Source organism: Papio anubis, chromosome 8 (assembly GCF_008728515.1).
Source record: "Papio anubis isolate 15944 chromosome 8, Panubis1.0, whole genome shotgun sequence".
NCBI lineage: Eukaryota > Metazoa > Chordata > Mammalia > Primates > Cercopithecidae > Papio > Papio anubis.
Genome location: NC_044983.1, coordinates 40,056,620 through 40,079,715, shown reverse-complemented (window position 1 = coordinate 40,079,715; position 23,096 = coordinate 40,056,620). Strand labels below are relative to the sequence as shown.

General features: G+C 41.3%; 1 protein-coding gene and 1 pseudogene across 5 annotated transcripts; both read right to left on the bottom strand.

Moving 5' to 3' along the window:
• Positions 1-1,357: 1,357 nt before the first annotated feature.
• On the bottom strand, positions 1,358-2,863 carry LOC101013104 (annotated as a pseudogene).
• Positions 2,864-2,973: 110 nt separating this feature from the next.
• GOLGA7 (golgin A7) lies at positions 2,974-22,867 on the bottom strand. Of its 5 annotated transcripts, none has more exons than XM_009212952.1 (6): positions 22,702-22,867; positions 22,304-22,436; positions 15,381-15,533; positions 7,959-8,060; positions 6,844-6,906; positions 2,974-4,380 (listed from the first exon to the last, which is right to left on the bottom strand). In XM_009212952.1, the coding sequence occupies exons 2-5, from the start codon at positions 22,412-22,414 to the stop codon at positions 6,859-6,861; spliced, it is 414 nt and encodes a 137-aa protein (XP_009211216.1). In that variant the 5' UTR covers positions 22,415-22,436; positions 22,702-22,867; the 3' UTR covers positions 2,974-4,380; positions 6,844-6,858. The 5 variants fall into 5 exon arrangements, with proteins under 5 accessions (XP_009211216.1, XP_009211217.1, XP_003902732.1 ...); XM_009212953.1 differs by having other exon boundaries at positions 6,844-6,911; positions 22,651-22,798; XM_003902683.2 differs by having other exon boundaries at positions 22,651-22,798.
• Between the last annotated feature and the right edge of the window lie 229 nt (positions 22,868-23,096).

Here is a 23,096-nt window from a genome sequence, read left to right as displayed (position 1 = left end):
CTGCACTAATCCAAATGTAGCATCGTAATTCTATTCTGATGTTAATGACCTGATGGGTCAACTTACCTCTTATTCATTTATTCATTTCACAAATATGTGAGAGCTAAGTATCTGTAGCACTGTGTATGAGGATGCATGGAGTGTGGGGTGGACGCAAGGTTAAGTAGGAAACCACCTCTGCCCTCATGGAATGTACAGTCTCCTTTGTTGGGAGGGGGAAGGAAGCTGGTGAAGGGGAGAGGAGCTAAGTATAAATCACACATGGCACTAATACTCTGATTTCCTTTGACATTAAAACAAATAAAGAACAAAGCATGTTACTCCTGGGAAACTGTAGCTTTAACTTATGCTACGGGCCAGGGCTAAGTGGAATACGGAAGACATTTAATTGAGGTGTTATGACCTCTTTTTTGACTCCTGGCTATATAAGTATTATTTACTATGAGTTTCACTGGATAAGGAGAGACACTGAACATTTTAAAATAGGAAAATAAGCTTACAAAAGAAAGTTGGAATATGGACTGTAACTTCTAAGTTGTTAATTTTCTACAAATCTACCTTATTTAAAAGAAATGGAGTCTGGGCCGGGTGCAGTGGCTCACACCTGTAATCCCAGCACTTTGGGAGGCTGAGGCCGGCGGATCACCTGAGGTCAGGAGTTCTAGACCATCCTGGCCAATGTGGCGAAACCCTGTCTCTACTAAAAATTGCACCACTGCACTCCAGCCTGGATGATTAAGAGCAAAACTCCGTCTCGAAAACAAAAAACCAAACAACGGAGTCTGTATTTGGATTGTTTGTAATGCAATGCTTGAGGGGATGAGTAGCCCATTTGACATAATGTAACTATTACGCATTGCATGCCTGTATCAAAACATCTCATGTACACCATGAATGTAGACACCTATGTACCTAGAAAAATAAAAATATAAAAAGAACCCCACACTGAGTCATCAGGTGATCCAAGATAGTAACAATAACTGTGATGCCTTTTTCCTAATGAAACATGTCAATGTCTTATTTCTTTAAATACGTTTTTTAGGCCAGGCATGGTGGCCCAGACCTGTAATTCCAGCACTTTGGGAGGCCGAGGCAGGCAGATCACCTGAGATCAGGAGTTTGAGACCAGCCTGGCCAACATGGTGAAACCCCATCTCTACTAAAAATAAATTAGCTGGGCATGGTGGTGGGCGCCTGTAATCCAGCTACTTGGGAGGCTGAGGCAGGAGAATCACTTGAATCCGGAAGGTGGAGTTTGCAATGAGCCGAGATGGTGCCATTGTACTCCAGCCTGGGCAAAAAGCAAAAGTCCATCTTAAAAAAGTAAGTACATTTGTCAATTATCATGGACTATTCCTTTTTTTTTTTTTTTGACCTCTGAACTTTTTATTGGCCTCTTGCTCCCCAAAGGGTACCCTGCTTCTGCTGGCTTAATGTCTCAGAACTTTGGTGTCGCTGGTCTCAGACACCACTTTGCTATCCACTATCCGGTGGGTTGGTCTTTTGGATGGTTTGCATGGAGTGGCTGCCATCCAGGGCATCACCAAGATTGAGGCCCTCGCTGTCTTCCAGCAGGCGGCGATAGGTGGCGATCTCAGCCTCCAGCTTGACTTTGATGTTCAGCAGGTTCTCGTACTCCTGGACCTTGCGCTGGCCCTCTGCCCAGGTCTGTGCCAGCTTCAACTCCAGGTGCAGCAGGATTCCATTGAGCTGCTCCATCTGCAGGGTATAGTGGGCCTCCACCTCCCTCAGGCTGTTCTCCAAGCTGGTCTTCAGATCTCTCATTGAGTCCAGGTTGATCTCCAAGCACTGGACTGTATGTCTCAGGTCCATGAGTGTCACCTGCGACCTTAGCAGACTGAGTGGTGACCACTGTGGTCCTCTCCTCAATCTGCTGAGACCAGTACTTGTCTAGCTTGTCTGGATTCCTCCGAGACAGCTCGTCCTATTGGGCCCTGATGTCTGCCATGATCTTGGGGAGGACTTGAGATATGGGGGCATCTACCTCCACGGCCAACCCAGAGTTGGCAATCTGGACTTGCAGGTCTTTTACTTCCTCTTCGTGGTTCTTCATGAGAAGCAGTTCCTCAAGAGCCCCCATCTCTGTCTCCAGCTGCAGCGGAGTGACATTGGTGTCATCAGTGACCTTGCGGAGCCCATGGACGTTGCTCTCCACAGACTGGTGCATGGACAGCTCTGTCTCATACTTGACTCTAATGTCATCAGCAGCAAGACGGGCATTGTCGATCTGCAGAATGATGTGGACATTGTCCACAGTATTTGCAAAGATCTGAGCCCTCAGGTCCTTGATGGTCTTGAAGTAATGGCCCCAGTCTCTGACATGGGGTCCCTTCTCCAGATACCCCTGGATTTTGCTCTCCAGCCTCCAGTTCTCAGTCTCCAGGCTCCTCACTCTGTCCAGGTAGGCCAGGTGGTCGTTCAGGCTTTGCATGGTCTCCTTTTTGTTCTGGATGCCCCCCATTCCTGCCAAACCCCCAGCCATCCCTGTGGCCAGGCCCCGAGACCCCGAGCTGCACCAGAAACTGGTGGAACAGGACATGGAGATCCGGGAGCCTAAGCCCCTAGTGCCTGCATAGATGCTGGCTGTGCTGCTGACCGGCCGGGTGCCACAGCTGGGTGGCTGGACAGAGCCCAGGGACTGGTAGTTGGTGGAGAAGGTGGAGCGAGTGGTGAAGCTCATGCTGTCCAGGGAAGAGAGCAGGAGGTCAGGCCTCAGGCTTTGTCAACGACTACTCCTTAATTTTTACTTGTAATATACCTGCTCTTGTAAGATAAAGCAGGTAAGAAATTGAGAGGTGTGACATAGAAATGTTAAGATGTTTATTTTAAAACGCTAAGCTACATTGTATGGTACACTACAATTCTAGTATTATCTGCCAAATTTAGTGTCCTATCACTTACCACTTTACCATCATTTACCACCAAATCCCACCAAATATGACACAGAGACAATTTGTTTAAGAAAAGTTTTATTAATGTGTTAATATTTCAGCAAAGTTATTGCAACGGGTTGAAAAGGCAGACACACTATTACAGGCTGTAAAGTAACAAATGAGTTTTACACAATTAAAATATTAAACATACTTACGGGATTTGCTGAATGACTAACAGACCCATAAAAGAAATTAAATCTGAAAGACGAAATCCAGTATTAGCACCTACAATAATCTCTGACAGTGAAACTTTTAATGGTTTCCCTCTTCTAATGTATTTTTAAACTCTCTCCCAAATACAGCGCTCTCAAACCCCAAGGATAAACGAAAGGCATAAGCAGCCCCGATCCTAGGAATGTACAGCCAAAAGCAGAGCTACAGATAGGACTCAGACTTGAGAGTTCTACTGAGAAGTAACTTACTGTACTTGAGCCAATCATAAGATTTCTGTGCACTGAATACTGTATATGAGAAAATTCTGTGAGTCATAAGGTTTGCCGTAGGGATAGTTAAAAATTAGTAATATACAGTATTATTCCTATCAAATTTTTTTCCCATAAGTTATATTTATAACAAAACTATAATTAAAATATTTTTTATACCTGCTTATTCCATATCCAGGGACACAGCGGGAACACCTATGTGTTTGATGGTTTGGCATCCACTTTATTGTGCTTACTGATTTTTGTGATGAACAAGCAACACGCACCACATCTTTCCAACATTCAAGGTAATGCAACAATGACATCAAATTCTCCAAAGAAATAACTGGAAATTGCATTAAATACTGCTTTAATTAGGAATAATTGCTATAATAAAACAAATAACATTATACATAATTTTTTTCAAGGAGCTTCGGTTTGAGGAATTGAATAGTAGAAACAGATCTTAAGATTTGAGTCATGGTAAAACCGGTAATTCTTTGAAATCTGGGAGATGCATTAGCAAAACGACAGCCACAGCCAACCCTCACCAAAATCCTGGAGAAAAGCATTTTATTAATTTAGGGCAACAAGATAGAACACTGGCGAAGATACGGCTTGTTGAGGTCTAAAGCCACCTGAGAAGCTGGCCCAAGGAATGAAGAGAACTAATGGTACGTACTGGTGGCAGATAATAAGCTTTGCACTGGGCTAACCAACTGTGTTTTATTAAATGGCTTTGAATAAAAAAAAGTGAAATGCTTCATTGTGTTTTCTCAGAAACTAATCAAAAGATTACAGAGTCCTACACAATTTGGAGACACAAAGTGGATGCTGAGCGACTAGAGGTCACCTCAGGTGTGGAATTTTAGAAAGTTGAGTCCTTGGAGTAAATGGCACCGTGGCTCTGGCAGCAGATAGAAAGGAATGATGCTCTGGAGAGGAGGTAGGGACACTCTGCGGTCGGCCAGTGGATACATGAGGGGCCCGGCTGGAAGTGGGATCTGTAATTAGAGGGAGAAGTAAAGGTTTGAGAGAGATGCTGAAAATAACTTGTAAAATCATTTTTCTTCCATCAACTGATATGAGCATATAACATGTGGTCTATGTTCTACTAACCCACGATTTTATCTACTAAAATATCTTGGTACCATTTGTCTAAATGAGTCTACAACTCAATAGTCTACAAATCTAAGTCCTAGATATTCAGATCTCTGACCAAGCACATCACCACGAAGCCAGGCTGCCTTGACTGCTGTCTACTAGCTGTTCGTCCTTGGGCCAGCAACTTAAAGTTCTCTCTGCCTCGGCTTCCTCATCTGAAAAACAGGGATAACAATATCTACCTCACAGGGTCGTTGTGATGATTCAAATTAAGCATTCAGAATAGTGCTGGCACAGATGTGCCAACAAACATTAGCTGTTTTTATTATCACTAGTTGTGATGGAATAATCATGTATTCCATTTTATATAAAGATGGCAATTTTAATCCAGAGAGAAAACGCCAGTGTATGTAACAATGAGAATGTGATAATAAAGATACATGCAAGATATTATAAAAATTAAGCTTAAAGAAAAGTATTTTTGTTTAAAGCTCCTTATAAAAATAAAGGCCATCCTCATGTTTGTGTAGTCTTTTGTTAAGTCACTAATTCCCACATATTACTTCAAATTGCAGACACCTTGCAGACTGAAGAGAAATGGAAGAATTGAATAAATTATGCTTAGAGTTTCCTCCCCTTCCCCAAGATCTCAGCCCACATTGCATCCTGGACCTTGGGAACACCTAACTCCAAAAATGAAATTGTGTTGAACAAAAATATCTGCATTCATGAAAAATGGTATCCAGAAGTTATTAATGTAAATCTTTCCCATTTCAAAATTCTAGTTATTTGAATATTGACAGATTAGCCTCTGGTGTGTAATTGCTCAAACCCCATACATCAGAAAAACACATGATTACACAATAGCTGCAAAATGAGTCATGACAAATGGGCTGTGCCAAGTTATCGCAGCTGCAACTGATATACAAACCATGGCATGGAACAAAAGCCACACAGAAGGTCACTGGTTGTTTGAGAAGTATCAGTTTGAAAATTGTTCATGAGAAAGTGTATGGACAAGTAACACTAAGTGTTCCAAAACAGCCTTTTTAAGGAAACACAGCATACAGCAGAGGATGTCATGATTTAGATCTCTGGCTTTCAGGAATTCAGGTGACACATTCACTAGTGCTAAAGAAGGCAGCTCTGGAATGTTGCACGGCTTGCAGGATTCAATAAATCATACAGGAGCAGACAAAATGTATTTTTTTTCTTTTTTTAAGCATTGAAAAAGAAGAGAAGGGGATAAACCTCTAGAATTATCTGATGAACTCTTCCCTTTCTCCATGTTCCTGCTGCTGCAAGTACTGAGAGGAAGTATGGTATAAAAGACAGGGGTTTTATGGTCAATCAGACTTGGGTTCATATCCCAACACTCGTTAACCGTGTGATTGTGAGAACATCATTTAATTTATTTGTATCCGAGTTTGCTCATCTGTAAAATGGGGAAATACTTTGTAGGGTTCTTATGAGGTTCAGAAGTACCATTTATACAATACCAGGCACACAGTAGGTGCCCTCAAAATGGTAGCTGTTATTAATGTTGCCCTAGGAAGACGTATGTTGGCTTTGGTACATTCTGTATCTGTGCTGTCTATTACCTAGTGACAGATACCCGTAAGCACAGTCAACTAGAAAAATGCAGCAGCAGAACACTTTCTGTAGGAAGACCACGTAACTGAAATTGGCAGAAATAGTGAAGTGCTACTTCCTGTCACTTAGAAGGCTATGCTAAAGTACTTATGGATTCAGCGTGACTCTGCCTACAGATTCTTATTCGTATTAATTTGTTTCTTACTCATTAAAGGGCAGTATCTGGATATTTAAGGACATTAACACTTTAAACAAAGGAATGGAATTTATGTTTCTACTCAGTAGGTAAGGTTTCTTCCACAGGGGTCTGAAGCCACTTAAATATAATAAATGAAATATTCAGAATCTCCCTACTCCCCTCTGAAATGTTCCCTTTGCTTATTAAAGCCATTTGTCATACAGGTAGACATCTCTGAGCTCATTCTTATATGCAAAACCCACGTATTTATATGCCTATGATAGTTCTGAAATATTAAAACAAGCCAAGTAACTGCCATCCCCCATTCCCCCACCAAAGTAACAACAAAACCAGTCTGAACACAATACAGCAGGAAAAAAATCAGAATTAAATTCTCTATCACCAAACAGAACTTGGGCTGAATATACATTTTAAGTATCAAGCTAATACAGTGACTAGCTTAAGCTAACACAGCAAATATACCGCTATTTAACTGTGTGATTTAATGATTTATTTACCATGCGGGGAAGAATATTTATGCATCTTCTAAACTTGCAAAAATTGCATACAAGCCATATCATTTCATATTTACCTTTAATTCTACAGTTTATCTTCCACTGCTCATGCCTCTGTCTTCATAAATGGTAATTTCAATCTAAACAGCATGGCTGTTAAGAAAACACACTACAGGACACAACACAAAAAGGGGACTTGGCAAGGTGAAGGGTGTGATCCGCAGACTTTGCTTTCAGTTTGCTTTGCTTATTTTTCAATTATTAAACTTTTTTCCTACTTAAGTGTGCTTTCTCCAATTTGCTGAATATTTTAAGAAATGTAATTACTTATAGTCCACCTATAGTTCCTTCCCAAACACTGATGATTTATGTTTTGAAAACAAAACAAATAAATTCTGAAAAGGATGCTTTATTTGTAGAACTAGGGAGTTCTTAACTGAGAATCCATGGAGGTAATGAATTCAGGGATTTAAAAATACCCTGAAATTATATGAAAACTTTTTTTTTGGGAAAGGGTTCATGACCCCTGAAAGTTTAAGAACTATTGTTGCAGAGTATAATAAAACTGCTGAAATTATTATCAGCTGGAAGGCCTGGGCTTATGTGACCTAGGTTTTTAAAAAAATTTATTTACCCATTACTCCAGTTATCAAGCTAAATTAGTTTTTTGCAATTGTATTTACCAAATTCACTTAGTGATTTTCAAAGCTTATTGCCTCTAAAAATATGCACAGTATGTCAAAGGTAATGAAATTATACATCTGGCAGCTGTAACTGATTTCAACTAGTCAGATGAACCCATGAAACTGCAATTCATTTGGATGACAAGTCTCACCACACATTATGAGTTTATCCATTTCAAAGGGGCTTCAGGTTCAGGGTTTCTGCAGCTGAAATGCATTACTCAAACCACCCCCGTTATTACTACAAGATGCCCTCAGAACCACCAGGAAAGATGGTGACCAGAATAGTAAACAAACCACAGAGACCTGCACCATGCAATGGAAGGAGGGACATACTTTAAAATAAAAAATGTTGGAGACAGGGGATTTACAGTAGGTATGCAATTCACACAGAAACTACCCAGGGCAAATACAGGATGGGAGTTAAATTCTCTCTAGCCGATGCCAAACAATATCAACATTTTCTTGTTATAAATATTTAGACTTTCTGATCCGAACCAAAAAGATACAACTCGCAGTCCTCGCTCAATGGGGTCTGTCAGGAGGAGGCCTTGTGGAGCATAGATCTTCTCATTCTGCTCTTGAATGTATTTGGAGACTTTCTTCAAAACCTGATAAAAAGAAACACCACAGCTTTTTACAAACTTTGTCAGATTTCCCTTTAAGTGTTAGTGAGATCTCAAAATATTCAGGCAGTGGGAATTCGTTTTCAAGGCAAGTCACACAGATATTCACATGGTGGAATACAGCTGTGATTACTTGGCTCACAGGAGTTGTATATGACATATAGCAAAGTGTGAGGGACTCTTCCAGTCAAAAATATCTTCAACGCAATGCAAATAAATGCAAAAGCATACAATGGCACGGTGAGAACCAACCCCCTCCTTCCTACTTCCCAGTCACCTCAATCCTGCATGTGGAGAAACACACAGATGGCTATATACACAATGGCTGCTCATGCTTCTCTTTTCCTATTCATAAAATGCTGTTAATGTGACATCTTCTAAAATCAAGGACAGTTCTTGGCCTTGACTTTTACAAAACTTAAAGGACTGCTTCTCTCCTTTGTACATGTTCATCAATTTAAAGTAATGATAAAAGGCTGGCTTATAACAAAAGGAAGACCCATTATTTCAAAACTAGAAAGTTTATTTCCTTTGTAGAGCATGTGGGCATTAGCTGCCAGGGAGTTTCTGATAAATACAAGTGTCTTATGTCATTTCCATGACTGCATGTAGTGCTCTTCTGCAGTTTGCTCATTTCCTAGACAGGAACCTCAATTTGTAAGTTTAGTATTAAGCTTGTAAAAGTCAAAGCAAATGTAGACAAAAACCAGATAGGATACAAAGGAACTTCTGGAAATTGCCAAATCTCCAGCTTTAATAAGGGCAATTCTGAGACAGATAAGCTAGAAGAAAATAAATCTTAATAGCTACATCCAAAATCAAAGAGTTACATGTTTTATTTCAGGCTCGAAGTCATCATAACTTTTTTCTGGCTCTAATGTTCAAAGAGGCTTTGATCCAGTTCTTCAAATTACTATGTATTTCCTTAAATTCACACTATTAGCAAATGATAAAGTCACAAATGTGATCACAACTTAAAGGGAAAAAAGAACTGTATGAAAATAAAGTTGGAAATTAAGCAATGATTTAAGTGTGCCTTATATAACGTACAGACCAAACTAACAAATTAGGATGTCACAATTTAGATGCTTTGGTATACACTGATTTAGAATTTAAAACTCTACTTGTTTAATATAAAGAATTTTCTAATTGAAGAAAACTAAACAGTTTATTCAAGTTTTTTTGGGGGATAAAAAAATCTCATGTTTTATGCTTCTGTAAAAGAGCGTAAGATTATTAAAAGAGCAATCTGCATGGTTCTTATGTAATAAATTAGGAGTACTATTTCTAAAGAAAAGATTTGTTTTTTTCATCTAATTACCTGAAGCAATGCATGTATCATTCTCCTATTTTCAGCACTCAAAGAATTTGAGCTGTGCTTGGTCTTTATGAGCAAAAAAATCCCTTAGGCACTATCTTCACATCAGAGTTTGTCAATCATCCTAAAATAATGAATAGAAGGAAGTAGCCCATAAAGGTGCCCAACTAAGGCCTCTCAATCTTCTCTCCAATTTCCTTCTCAGCTCACCTGCCAGAATTGGAAACTGGAGACTCAGTCTCCCTTCACGCCAGTCCATTAGTACTAAGGAAGACACTCAGAAAATGCCTGCATGGCTGGTTTCAAAGAAAGGATTCCTTCAGAACAGCTTTCCGTCTCCTTTCTCTGAGTACAGGTTACGAGCAAAGAAACAGCAACAGCATTCTTTTATTTGGTTCAAGTATCACTTTGTTGGGCAAGTTTTCTGTTGTTTTTTTTTTTTTTTTATAAACTTTAGTAACATTGATATGCACTTGGGTATCAGTTCAGAAAGAAAACAATCAGTTTTCCTTTTTGTATAAGCTCTAAATCTTCTTATACTATTGTGGCGAAGGCAACACTCTCCTAAACAAGATGCTTTAAAACTCTTAGTCTCAAAATAAAAATAAAATAAAAATTAAAACAAACAAACGATAAAAGTCTTAGTCTCTTTAATAGCGGGAAAGCATTAATATGTGTAAACTCATACCACAGTCTCAGAAAGGACAAAGCGCCATTCTCACCCCCAAGAAATCATATGTTGACATTTTATTCACACTTTATTATTTTTGGTAAATCAATGTCAAAGTAAACCATAATATTTAACAAAGTTATCTGTCACTCTCAAATCCTCAACAAAACTTCAATTTGTATAATATTTACAAAGTGAAACACAATCAAATCTTGGAAAAAACTACTGTCTTCCCTGAGGATATTCAACTGGAGAAAGCCTTCCAGCCCTTCAAGAAAAATAGCCTGATTGAGGCTAAGTAACACCACATCTTACTGTTTTCAGAACATATCCAAGTTCTCTCCTGTGTTTTTCTAGACATTCTGCACATGGGCAGAAGGGATGTTTTCTAGTTCATGAACAAGGCAGAGAGATACTGAGAGGAGAACGTTCCACGAGCCCATTTGTTCCCTAATTATCATGGGTAGCAACAATAGAGAAATAACACTGAAGTCTTTATCTTCATTTTAAATCAATAAATAGCACATTATAGGGAAAAATGCATCATTGTTCTAGTGAGTTTTAAAAGGCCTATTTACAATTTCAAAACATTTAACACACATGACAAAGTATAAGCACTGTTATATTTGGCTTACTGTTTGTAGACTAGGAATTTCGGTGTTTAAAACAATAGAGACTAAATGACTCAACCCCGTCCTTTCGTAAGTAGAAAATAATAGCACAAAAATTCCTGAGAGACAAACTGGGAAAGGGAGAGGGCAACTGTGCTTACATTTTAATCATTTTATCGAAACACAAATACACACTTCTATTAAAAGTATAGGTATATCATATCTTAACTATGATCATTCCAGTTATTAATTTTGCACAATCTAGTTATCCGTGTTCACTTTCTACAAAATATCACCTATTTTTAAAATGTGGCCATGCCTTAAATTTGGTTTCTGAATTTTACTTGGTCTTTACTTGCTTTATAATATTTGCTTTATAAAAAGAAAAGGGCCTTGCTTAGACCTACAAAATAGGACCTTACACAATGTCTACAAATCCAAGCTAAAACACATATTGGGATCAACCAATTTCCATTGAATTTCTGGTATCAAGGACCATCTTCCAAGATTTCATAATTGGAAGGATTTTAATTGAGAGCTAAGTATTTTCAGCACCCAAATAAACTAGCAGCTGACTAAAAGATCACTTATACTTGAAAAAAATCATATGTGAGTTCACAAATATCTGATTAAAACTTACATAGGTAACTTCATTAAAATCTATCTTGGCTGGGCACAGTGGCTCATGCCTGTAGCCCTAGCACTTTGGGAGGCCGAGATGGGAGGATCACTTGAGGCCAGGAGTGCAAAACCAGCCTAGCCAACATAGTGAGACCCCATCTCTGGTTTTTTTTTTTTTTTTAAAGTAATAAAGGCTGGGTGCTGGGTGCAGTGGCTCACGCCTGCAATCTGAGAACTTTGGGGGGCCAACGCAGGTGGATTACTTGAGGCCAGGAGTTCGAGACCAGCCTAGTCAACGTGGTGAAACTTCATCTCTACTGGCACAAGAATCACTTGAACCCAGGAGGTGGAGGAGTGGGATCGCACCACTGCATTCCAGCCCGGGCGACAGAGCGAGACTCTGTCTCAATAATAAAAAAAAAAGAAAAAAGAAAAAAAATTGACCTCAAGAAAACACTGTTTATTAAGCACTAACCACATGTGAAGAAAATTATGAATTCTAATATCCATTTTACAGTTGAGAGAATTCAGAGAGATTAATTTGTCCAAGATCTCATAATTCGTATAAACTGACTAGCACCCAATTACCAATTTCTTTTTACAAATGACATCAGTACTTCTATTTCAGCAAATATACTTTGACAAATACAATTAAAATTTTATCAACAAATGTAATGACAACTCAAGCCTTTTAATATTTCACTAAGCATGAATAAAATACTCAAGAGATGTGCTTCTACCTCAAATTAGCAATATCATGGACTTCTGTAAATAGCCATTCCGGATGATAAAGTTTCTACCCATATGAATTCAGCTTTACCCAACCCTCCTACATTCATGCCGACTATCAACATATCTCTTGGAGCTGGTCACCTCTTTGCACCTCCCCTGTTCCCTTCCTAGTTCAGGCTATCTCACTCTTGCCTGGACTTCTGTGGAGCTTCCTCACTTGTTTCCCTACTTCTATTCTTATGCCTTTTTTCCACAAAGCAAAGAGATCTCTTTAAAATGAAAATCTTGCTGGGCACAGCAGCTCATCCCTTTAATCCCAATACTCTGAGAGGCTGAGGTGGGAGGATCGCTTGAGCCCAGGAGTTCGAGACCAGTGTGGACAACACAGTGAGACCCTGTTTCTATTACAAAAATAAATAAAATGAAAATCTGATCACATCACTCTCTTAATACTTTGAGTAGCTTCCTACTTGCACTAAAAATAAAATCTATACTTCGTTCCATGGACGAGGCACTCCAAGCTACAGCTCCTGCTTACCTCTCCAAATCCACCTCCCATCATTCTCTGCCCCCCCTCTCCTGTGCATCACCTTCTCTCAGTTCTCAGGGTCCATCAAGCTCTCTGGGCCTTTGTGTATGTTCATCTTTCTGCCTTAATGCCCAAGGCTTTTCATCCTTCATGCAACAGCTTAAATGTCACCACCTCAGAGGCCTCTTTTGACCATACACCCTGGATTAGGTCCTGCCTATTATTTTCTACCACAGGCCAGTTTGTTTCCTTTAAGGCACTTATCATAATGTGTAATTTTGTTGTCTTTGTTTCCTTGTTATTATCAGCTGTCACCACTTAATTATGAACTCCACAAGGTCAGCAACCATGTTTGTCCTGTTCGGTTATGTGCCAGCACTTTGCTTAGCACATAGTAGGCTTTCCAATAGTTACTGAGCAAACAAATCCCCTGAGCCTTCACTCACTGAAAGTATTAGAGAGGAGATACACTGAAACAGACTGAAAGCTGACACTAAGCCTTGATAATTTCTGATTTTGAAAGTTAAACAGGAATGAAAGCTTCTCTCTGTGGTATTGATATGGAAGGAAAGAGCATGGTCCCTTTAAAGGACACAGAAGCAGGCAGGTAGGGAAGTGCTGGGTGGAGAAGGGCATGGTCCCTGGCTAGCACTCCACCTCCAGGCCTGTGCCCAGTAGGTGAAGACAGGCATTTTTGTTTTCCTGCCCAAAAGCTGCAAGTCCACCCTGGCCTGCAACGCCCCCATCCTGTGCCTATAAAAGCCCTGAGACCCTAGTAGGCAGGCAAACAGGCGGCTGGATGTCGAGAGGTGAACATTAGTGGAGGAACACACAGGTGGCTGGATGTCGAGAGGAACACACTGGCGTAGGAGCACACTGGCACACCGGTAGGCCATCAATTGGCAGAATCACGTAGAGTTTGGCCAGGATGGTTGGAGAAGAGTTCGGTCGTTGAGCAGCCTGACTCCAGGGGAAAACCATCTCCCTTCTGGCTCCCCCATTTGCTGAGAGCTACTTCCACTCAACAAAACCTTGCACTCATTCTCCAAGCCCACATGTGATCTGACTCTTCTGGTACACCAAGGCAAGAACTCTGGGATACAGAAAGCCCTCTGCCCTTGCAATAAGGCAGGGGTCTAACTGAGTTAACACAAGCCGCCTATGGACAGCTAAACTAAAAGAGCACCCTGTAACATATGCTCACTGGGGCTTCAGGAGCTGTAAAACATTCACCCCTAGACACTGCCATGGGGTTGGAGTCCCACAGCCTGCCCATCTGTATGCACCCCTAGAGGTTTGAGCAGCAGGGTACTGAAGAAGCAAGTCACACCCCATCGCACACCCTGCGAGGGGGACAAGAGAACTTTTCCTGTTTCAACATGGGGAAGGATATAAATAACTATACTTAAATAGACCTGTTTATATGAGATGGAATTATAGTAACAGGATGGTAATGAAGAATACAACAGCATTTTCAGCCAACAGCTCCAAAAACTTTAGCTGCAACTATATGCACTCTCCACTACATGGAGTGTAAGACATTTCTATCAGATGGGGTATGATATATTCTTATAGCATTTCGTTTTCTGAGCACTGTCAGAATTTAGTGATATACCAGGGCTTACTGTGATTAATTTACAGTCATTTATTTAACATATATTCAATGAGTGCCTGATATACCCAAGGCATGGTGTCAGGCATAAAGAGGGATACAAAATGGTTAAGGCATTGTCCTCAAGAAAAATACATACTTGAAAGGCAAATAAGACAAGAACATAAACTGCTACATTCCAAAGAAGAGTGAGGCAAGTGCCATAAAACAGATACAAATAAAATGTAGGGACACAAGAGAAGAGAAAGAATTCTGACTAAAATAGAGAAAAAGTTAGATGAAAGTGACACCCAAGGGACTGGTGGGATTTGAACCTGGGAAGATAGCATCCCAGGTGGAGGAGAACCACAGTGGGTATGTTTGCTGACCAGTGAGGGATGGAGTTTGGCTGAGGGAGAAAGTGAAGGAAGGAATGGGAGGCAGCGCTGGAAAGGTAAGCTGTGGTCAGCTTGAGCAGGGCCTTGAACTTTATTCAGTGGTAAAACATGGGAAGCCAGGGAAGGTCTCTGACTTGGCAGAAGTAGTAAGGGAAGTAAATCTGTGTTTTATAAAAACAGCAGCAGATAATTTAGAAAGGCAAAAGGAGGGAAGAAATGAGACAAGTCACACTATTTCAATAGTCTAGGAGAGACAGAATAAGGGCATAACCTAGGATAGTGGCAGAGGAAATCACACAAAGTGAATGACTGTGAAAATGAAAGATATTTGTCTTTGAAAACAGATTAATTTTTCCCTCTTCTTCATCCCTCATGCCCAAAGATGGTATTGAAAAGACAGGGGTGCTACTGACAAAATGGGGAGGTGGGAGGTTTGACTTCTGGTCATCTTAAGTTGGGAAATAAGCAATTCAGGAGCTAGCAGCCAACTGGAAAGAGAAGGTAAGAACTCAGGTGGGAGAAGAGAGTGACATTTAGGGAAATAAAGTAAAAACATTCCCAGAAAGCTGAGTAGGAAGAGAACATAAAGATTTTCTACATTCTTCTTAAGTGTAGGCCAGTCTGAACATTGACACGTCAACTGCAAGTGAACATACCAACTGTAACCTGTTTTGAAAGACTCAGGACTATGCGCCTCTGTACATCGGAACACAATTTGAATGATAAATGCCCCTAAATATTTTACGGCAACTATCACCGTGTAAGCATCAATGTGTAATAAGCTTGCCTTCTTCATGATTTTAAGAGATTTTTGTGAAAACAAAAGTAGCGTTACCTTCTCATAATGAGTTTCCATGCATAGGAAGATGGTATATGCTGTTAAACAAGCCAAACAACCTTCGAGATATGATTGGCCGCCAAGCTTCTCTGCTTCTGCATAAAGGTTATTTAGAGTTCGAACTGTTTCTTCAAACTGCTGCCTATCAATCTGTAGAGAAGAAAAGAATTTAAAAATAAGTTTTGGAAAAAAAAAATCAACTTACTAATGCATGCTATCAATAATGTATCTTGTTTTGTCACCATTCTTAGCCACCAGTTGACAATTTTTTTGGTGATTAAATCTGGGCCTAAGTTACCAAAACTGCTTAGTTTGTCTAATTTTATCCCTCTATAAATACTGGATAGCTTCAAGGCTCAATAAGGTACTTCTTTATTCTTTCTACTAAATTTCAAGTAACTCTAGACTTTGTTCCTCTTTCCATTCATTTAGATTCACATTTACTGAGCACCTACTATCAGATACTATGAAAAACCTCAAGATAAAGCACTGTCTCAATCCTCAAGAGTTTCACTATGCAAGCAGAGCAGGTATGTAAACATAAAAATGCAAAAAGCTGGCCGGGCGCGGTGGCTCACACCTGTAATCCCAGCACTTTGGGAGGCTGAGGCATGCAGATCACGAGGTCAGGAGATCGAGACCATCCTGGCTAACACGGTGAAACCCCATCTCTACTAAAAATACAAAAAAAATTAGTCGGCCGTGGTGGCGGGTGCCTGTAGTCCCAGCTACTGGGGAGGCTGAGGCAGGAGAATGGCGTGAACCTGGGAGGCGGAGCTTGCAGTGAGCTGAGATCGCGCCACTGCACTCCAGCCTGGGCGACAGAGCGGGACTCCGTCTCAGAGAAAAAAAAAAAATGCATAAGCTGACAGGGTACTATCATATAGGCAAATATAAAGTCTAGTGGGGCACAAAAGCAAGGAGATATTCCCTTTATCTGGGAAGGGCAGGTAATCTTAAATTGAGTAAGTAAACACTGGAATTTACTAGGCAAGAAAAAAGTGATATTTTAGCAGAAGGATCAAAAGGCGTAGGTTCTATATTCTGTTTACTCAGTCTATCTCTTTTGAAGCAATTCTCTTGTTACTAAATAAGGTAAAATTTGTTAAGGTAAAATCTCAAGCTAATACACAATTTTTCACATCAAGTCATTCATTCTTATTACCTCTCTCTATTTGGTGACACCATTATCTTAAATTTACACTAATACTACTACAGGTTGAGCATCGCTGATTTAAATTCTGAACTCAGAAAGTCTCCAAAATCTGAAACTTTTGAGCACTGACATCACACCACAAGTGGAAAATTCCACACCTGACCTCATGTGAGGGGTCACAGTCAAAATGCAGGTGCACAACACATAGTTTATTCAGTGTCCCCAAGGGAAAAAGACCCTTCCAGCCCCCGTCAGCTGCCATGTACCTTTTCCATGCACAGTCAGATTCTCCCATGCAAGCACGCTCACAAAAGGTGGTAAGACGGTTCAGTGTACACACACTTTGTCTCATAAAGTCATTTAAAATATTGTATAAAATTACCTTCAGGTTATATGTATAATAAGGTGGATATAAAACATAATGAGTTTCATGTTCACACTTGGATCCCAACCCCAAGATATCTCATTAGTATAAACAAATATTTCAAAATCTAAAAAAACCCCAAAATCTGAAATACTTCTGGTTCTACATATTTCACATAAGAAAGAACCTGTACTGTCATCCATCGTTTCACTCCATCATCTGCTTTTACTTTATTCTCCCAATATTACTTTACTGTCTTCTAATAGTACTTTGTATAACAGATTTCAAATTTTGCTACTTCATCCTAGGATTTTCAAGGCCCATTAGGAGAGCATTCATCCAATACTGCTATTATCTGTCCGTACTCTAGGCCTTCTCTCGCATAAGGATTCCCTTATTTCTAAAATTAGTAAATACTTACATATGAATTCTCTCTTTTATGAAGTCTTTATTTAAAGACTTTTTTTGTTTGGCTTTTTTTTTTTCCCTTTCCTGGTCTCTGCGAACCTATTAAGTCTTGCTTTATAATAGAAATAGACTCAGAAAAAAAAAAATTAGGCTAGAGATGAAACCTCATCTCTACTAAAAATACAAAAATTAGTAGGGAATGGTGGTGCACGCCTGTAATCCCAGCTACTCGGGAGGCTGAGGCACGAGAATCACTTGATCCTGGCACCAGAGGTTACAGTAAGCCAAGACTGCGCCACTGTACTCCAGCCTGTGTGACAGAGTGAAACTGTCTCAAAAAAAAAAAAAAAAAAAAAAGATTGGCTAGGGTACACAGTCTAGTACCCTAGACTGAGCTAGTGGCATGATGGCTCATGCCTATAATCCCAGCATTTGGGAGGCTGAGGTGGGTGGATCACTTGAGCTCAGGAGTTTGAGACCAGCATGGGCAACATGGTGAAACTCTGTCTCTACTAAAAATGCAAAAATTAGCCAGGCATGGTGGCGCATGCCCATAGTCCCAGCTACTCAGGAGGCTGAGGTGGGAGGATTGCTGGAGCCTGGGAAGTGGAGGTTGCAGTGAACCGAGATCTCACCACTGCACTCCAGTCTGGGTGACAGAGTGAGACTCTGACTCAAAAAGAGAAAAAAAAAATCCTCAACATACAGTATGAGCCCTACTATTCCCAAGAACATAATCTGTTTTTTTTTTTTTTTGAGACAGAGTCTCACTGTGTCACCCAGGCTGGAGTACAGTGGCACAATTTTGGCTCACTGCAACCTCTGGTGCCAGGATCAAGCGATTCTCGTGCCTCAGCCTCCAGAGTAGCTGGGATTACAGGCGTGCACCACCATTCCCTACTAATTTTTGTATTTTTAGTAGAGACGAGGTTTCACCATGTTGGCCAGGCTGGTCTCAGACTCCTGGCCTCATGTGATCCACCCCCCTGTCCTCCCAAAGTGCTGGGATTACAGGCATGAGCCACCTGCACCTGGCCCCAAGAACATCATCTTTCAAGTGTAAAAAATTCATGACCATCCTTAAGCTATGACAGTTCTTTAAGTTAGAAGCAGTTGTTGTCATTGTTTTGTCCACTGTGTGGAAAATGTGAGGAGTCAATGAGCTAGTGGCATGCATGAATTTAATGTAACCTTTAAAGTGGTGTTGGCTCGACCCATTTTTCAAAAGGAGTTAAATTTCCAGGAATATTAGAGATTTGGACAAAGGCTAGGTGGGTCAAGACGGCCTTTAAGTGCAGGGGCAGTGTTTCTTCACTGAGCTACCCCTTGAAGATGTGGTGTCAAGGCTGGTCATCTGGGAAACTGTCAGAGTTCTCATTCACGAAAACAGACTGAGAAGAGCTCAGCAAACAAAAATGGTAAGCTGTTATGTTCACCTAATTATGCCTTCAGTTTGTCTACCGATAAGTCCACAAAAGTCTAAATAATTCCAATCACATTTGATGTGCTTATAAGTCATTGAATTATTTATGTTTCTTTACAATACAATTCAAAACCATGGGATTCAACCCAGAAAAATCTTATTTCTTTCATATTAGAATTACTATTTATCCAGGAAACCCTAATTATTATTATTTTTTAAGTTTGGAGACAGAGTATCGCTATGTTGCCCAGACTGGTCTTGAACTCCTGGCCCCAAGTGATCCTACCTCAACCTTCAGAGCAACTGGGATTACTAGGGTGCAAACCACCATGCCCAGCCAGAAACACTAATTCTTATGCGTTATTCTGAGACTACAATGCCTTATAGGATAGAGGTAAATCATACGTCAGTTAAACAAATAAAAAAAAAAAAAGGTTAATAAAAAAATTTAAAAAAAGGATAAATGGTTAAAGTAAATGCCAACACATTTTTGAAAGGTTATTTTAAAAAAGGGAAATAAAGGGTAAAAATCACAGAAGGCATCAGTAAAGGCAAACAACAAACTTCACAAGAAAGGGCTCAAGAGAACAAATGTTGGCATTTGTATCTCACTACCTTTAGGTTATGAAAAACAGTGGCCAGTGTTCTCCCTTAGGTTCCTGGACACTGATATAGGAGCTCTATCAAAATTTAGATATATGAGAAGTCAGAGCCAAATAAAATTTGGACCCACAAACATCAAAAGTCAGAATGGAAAGAGAAATCAGGCTCATTTTCTCAGAATTTTGGTTCGTGTTGAACTACATAGTAGAAAGCATGGTGAAGCCTGCAGTGATCACGTATCAAGGGTGGCAGGTCAATGGTAATTACTAACCAGAAGGGGAGACATATTTTTAAAGGGAAATAAGGGAACAAATGCCTCAATTACAGTTCACTCATTCTTCTACCCAGACCAAGGGTAACTAAGGTATCTGTATTTTGGCTAATGAGAATAAAGCTTCCTTTAAGGAACTGTTCTGGCAACAAATCGCTTAAGCATCAAAGTAGTACATTCTAAAAGCCAGCAGAGAAAATGAACTTGTTAACAGACAGAACCTATCCTACTCCCAAATTAAAGGGCACAAATGTGTGTGTATTTTTAAAAAAATGCTTTAAAATAACACAGAACACTTGCATATTAGTCTCTTTCTCTATTACGCTGCCAAGTGTGATGTTCTCACAAAAAGAAAATCAGCTCCAACGGCAGAGCAATCAGTAAAATTTCTAGGGTAAGTAGTAGAGAAACAGAAACCTTTCAGTTTTTCATCAAAGCAAGGAAAGTTTAAACCTGTAATTTAAATTTAATCTCAACACACACACACACACACACCCCCCCATACACACACAATCAAAGCTTTTCTGGTGGTTTAAAGCATAAGCTAGTGTTTTAACCCAAACATTTAAAAAGAAAAAAGAAATTCACAGGCACAATTGAATAGTGCCATGTAACATTCCATATAGTACTCAGTACCACAGGCAGTTCTGGGCTACACAGAGTCAAAGAGGTAAAAGGACTCCAGAATTTAGAAACATCAATTTCCTGAGAAGAATCAGTGGAGCACTGTAACTACATTGTGCTTTTGTACTTAGGTTACAAAATAAAGGCTCTGCCACACACAGAGTGGAAGGCTAATGTCTGATTCTGCGTACACACATTTGCTCAAATATGAGGTGTAAGTGTTGCTTTAAAACCTTAAAGCAAAGGAATCTTTAATGTCCAAATAATGGCAGTAAAAAAAGAATACTTTATATTCTGATTTTCAAGTACATAAAATTGCATGTCATAATCTCCATGAGAGGCTTAAAAATAAAACATTTGATTGATTCCATGTAAATCTTTTTATTTTATTTATTTTTTGAGACAGAGTCTTGCTCTGTCGCCCAGGCTGGAGTACAATGGCATGATCTCGGCTCACTACAACCTCCGCCTCCCAGGTTCCAGAAATTCTTCGACTTCAGCCTCCTGAGTAGCTGGGATTACAGGTGCCCGCCACCACACCTGACTAATTTTTGTATTTTTAGTAGAGTTGGCCAAGCTGGTCTTGAATTCCCCACCTCAAGTGATGCACCCGCCACGGCCTCCCAGAGTGCTGGGATTACAGGCGTGAGCCACCGCGCCCAGCCTGATTCCATGTAAATCTTAACATGTAAAACACATCAGCTGTGATGTTAAATTATTTTAAAACAACATTCAGTAGCTCTAACCAACTGGCCACTTGCTGAATTTCTAGCTCTTCTAACCACTGTGGATAGTTCCACCTACTGTCACGCTGAGTTAACTCATAACATAGTTGACAAGATACTGCAGCATTTAAATGGCATTTTAGAAACAAGTCACCTCACCATCTTTTAAAGGCATATTTGATCAATTTGCAATTCAAGAAACATATTTGGGCCACTAACCTGCCCATGGTTATGTCAAACTGAAGGAAACTATAATGGATCATTGTTGATTTCCCAACCATGGCAATCAGGCAGTGCAACCCACCTCACTGTAAACTGTCTGTAAATAACTGCTACACATTTCTCTACACAGACTCATCCACACCTACTTATCCCATGACCAGCATCCCTCAGTCCCACACCCAACGAATGCCTAATCACCTCTCAGGCCCTCGCCCTCCCTGTCACAGAGGAGGGAGCCACAAAACCTGCTTCCAGCTAACCAGAAATTGATCCCTGAACAGGAAACACAATCTACATGACATGGGTCAAGACCAAAAGAATCTTTGGTTGAGTGTACATATGTGGGCACACAAAAACACAGGCAGGCACGCACATACTCCATTACCTCTACAAGATACAATGATTTTTTAAAAAAACGTTTTGCTAAGTCTGAAGGAGAAGCAAATTCCATTCTTACATTTTTGCATGCAATGTTACCCAAAGGACCTACATCCTGATGGCCATTTTGATATGCAAGACAAAACAAGTGGCTCCCAATGAATGTGATAAGTTTAAGGCCTTGTTCTGAGATATTTTCCTGTCCAGGCCTATCTAACGCTCTACGTCTTTAAGGTTCCAAGAAAGCCTAAATGCACCGCCTGGCAATGCACCTAATAAACCCTTTCAGTCAAACAGTGCGGCCAGCACAGAGGCAGCAAACACCAGTTATGAGAATGATGATGATTTATCTTGCGCGGAGAGGTAGGAAGATATAGCTTAAAACCTGGTGGCTGAGGTGGCCTGGAGCCTCAGGAATCGGCTCCTCAACGCTGCCGACAATAACCCGGGGTGGGGATTTGAGGGAGTGCAGCAGGGGAAGACTGCTGGATCCAGATTCCCGGCACCTGGCAACAAAGTTCCATAAGGTCGTCAACCCCGGCGACCGGCGTATATTATTCTTCCTCCTCCAAACACCTGTCTTGCTTAGTGGCTCTCTTCTTACACCTTTGGCCAAGGCCCCTTCTGTGCCTGGCCCTCCCCAGAACTGCTGGATCCTCAACGGCCCGGTTGTCGCCCACACCCCTCCCGTCCCCGGTGAGTCTCCCTCCCTCGCCAGAGCAGGCGTGGGGAGCCAGGTTGCGTACCCGGTTCTCCAGCTCCGCAGGGAACTTGGTCTGGAACTGGCAGCGTGTGCCACTGCTGTAGTCTCGCTGAATGAACACCTTTCCGGACACCGGCGCCTGCTGCGGCCTCATGGCGAGGACTGGACACCCCGCGCTGCGGGGTCGGGGGAACACCAACCGCGGATCAGAGCCCCGGCCTGGACCCGGGACTCCGACCCGCCAGTCCCTCGCCCCCACTCGCCGCCCAAAACAGCCCAAGGCCTCCTCTGCCCCGCTCCCCTTCACCCATGCTGTCACCGCGGGCCTTAGCTGCCGCCTGGCCCAGGCCCCGCGCCCCCCAACAACCCGGTTCGGCCCGGGAAACAAACCCGCCTCCTCTGCCCTCCAGCTGCTGTCGTGCCGCCTTCGCCGTCACTTACGTCCTGCCGCAAAAAGCCTCTTCCCCGCCCCTCAACTCGGCCTCCTACCTCAAGTCTGGGACCCACCCTCTCCTCCGGCCGTAAAGTCACCCTGCCGAGGCTGCGCGCTGCGGGGCTGGGCCGAGGAAGGGAAACGCTGTGGGCGGGGCCAGGGCCGACCCCGCCTTCCGCCCTCGGAGATTGTTTCCGGAAGGAGAGAGGGGGGGCGAACTGTGGGGCTGCGGCCGGCGCGAGCGAGCGGCGGTGTGAGGGACGAAGTTTCCTGGCTGTGTCACTTGTGGCAGCTGGTTCCCGATCGCCGATTGTGAGGGGTTATTTTCGTTCTTGATTGGACGTCGCAACTTACGTGTGGGTTGTGCCACCCAACTCATACGTAAAACGAAAAACAAAACATA

Coding starts and splice junctions, on each gene's coding strand:
- GOLGA7 (XM_009212952.1), bottom strand. CDS start 22,414: ATGAGGCCGCAGCAGGCGCCGGTGTCCGGAAAGGTGTTCATTCAGCGA. Junction 15,534..22,303: donor CTGCGGAGCTGGAGAACCGG/GTACGCAACCTG, acceptor TCTTCTCTACAG/ATTGATAGGCAGCAGTTTGA. Junction 6,907..7,958: donor TTGAGCGAGGACTGCGAGTT/GTATCTTTTTGG, acceptor CATGCTGTTTAG/ATTGAAATTACCATTTATGA.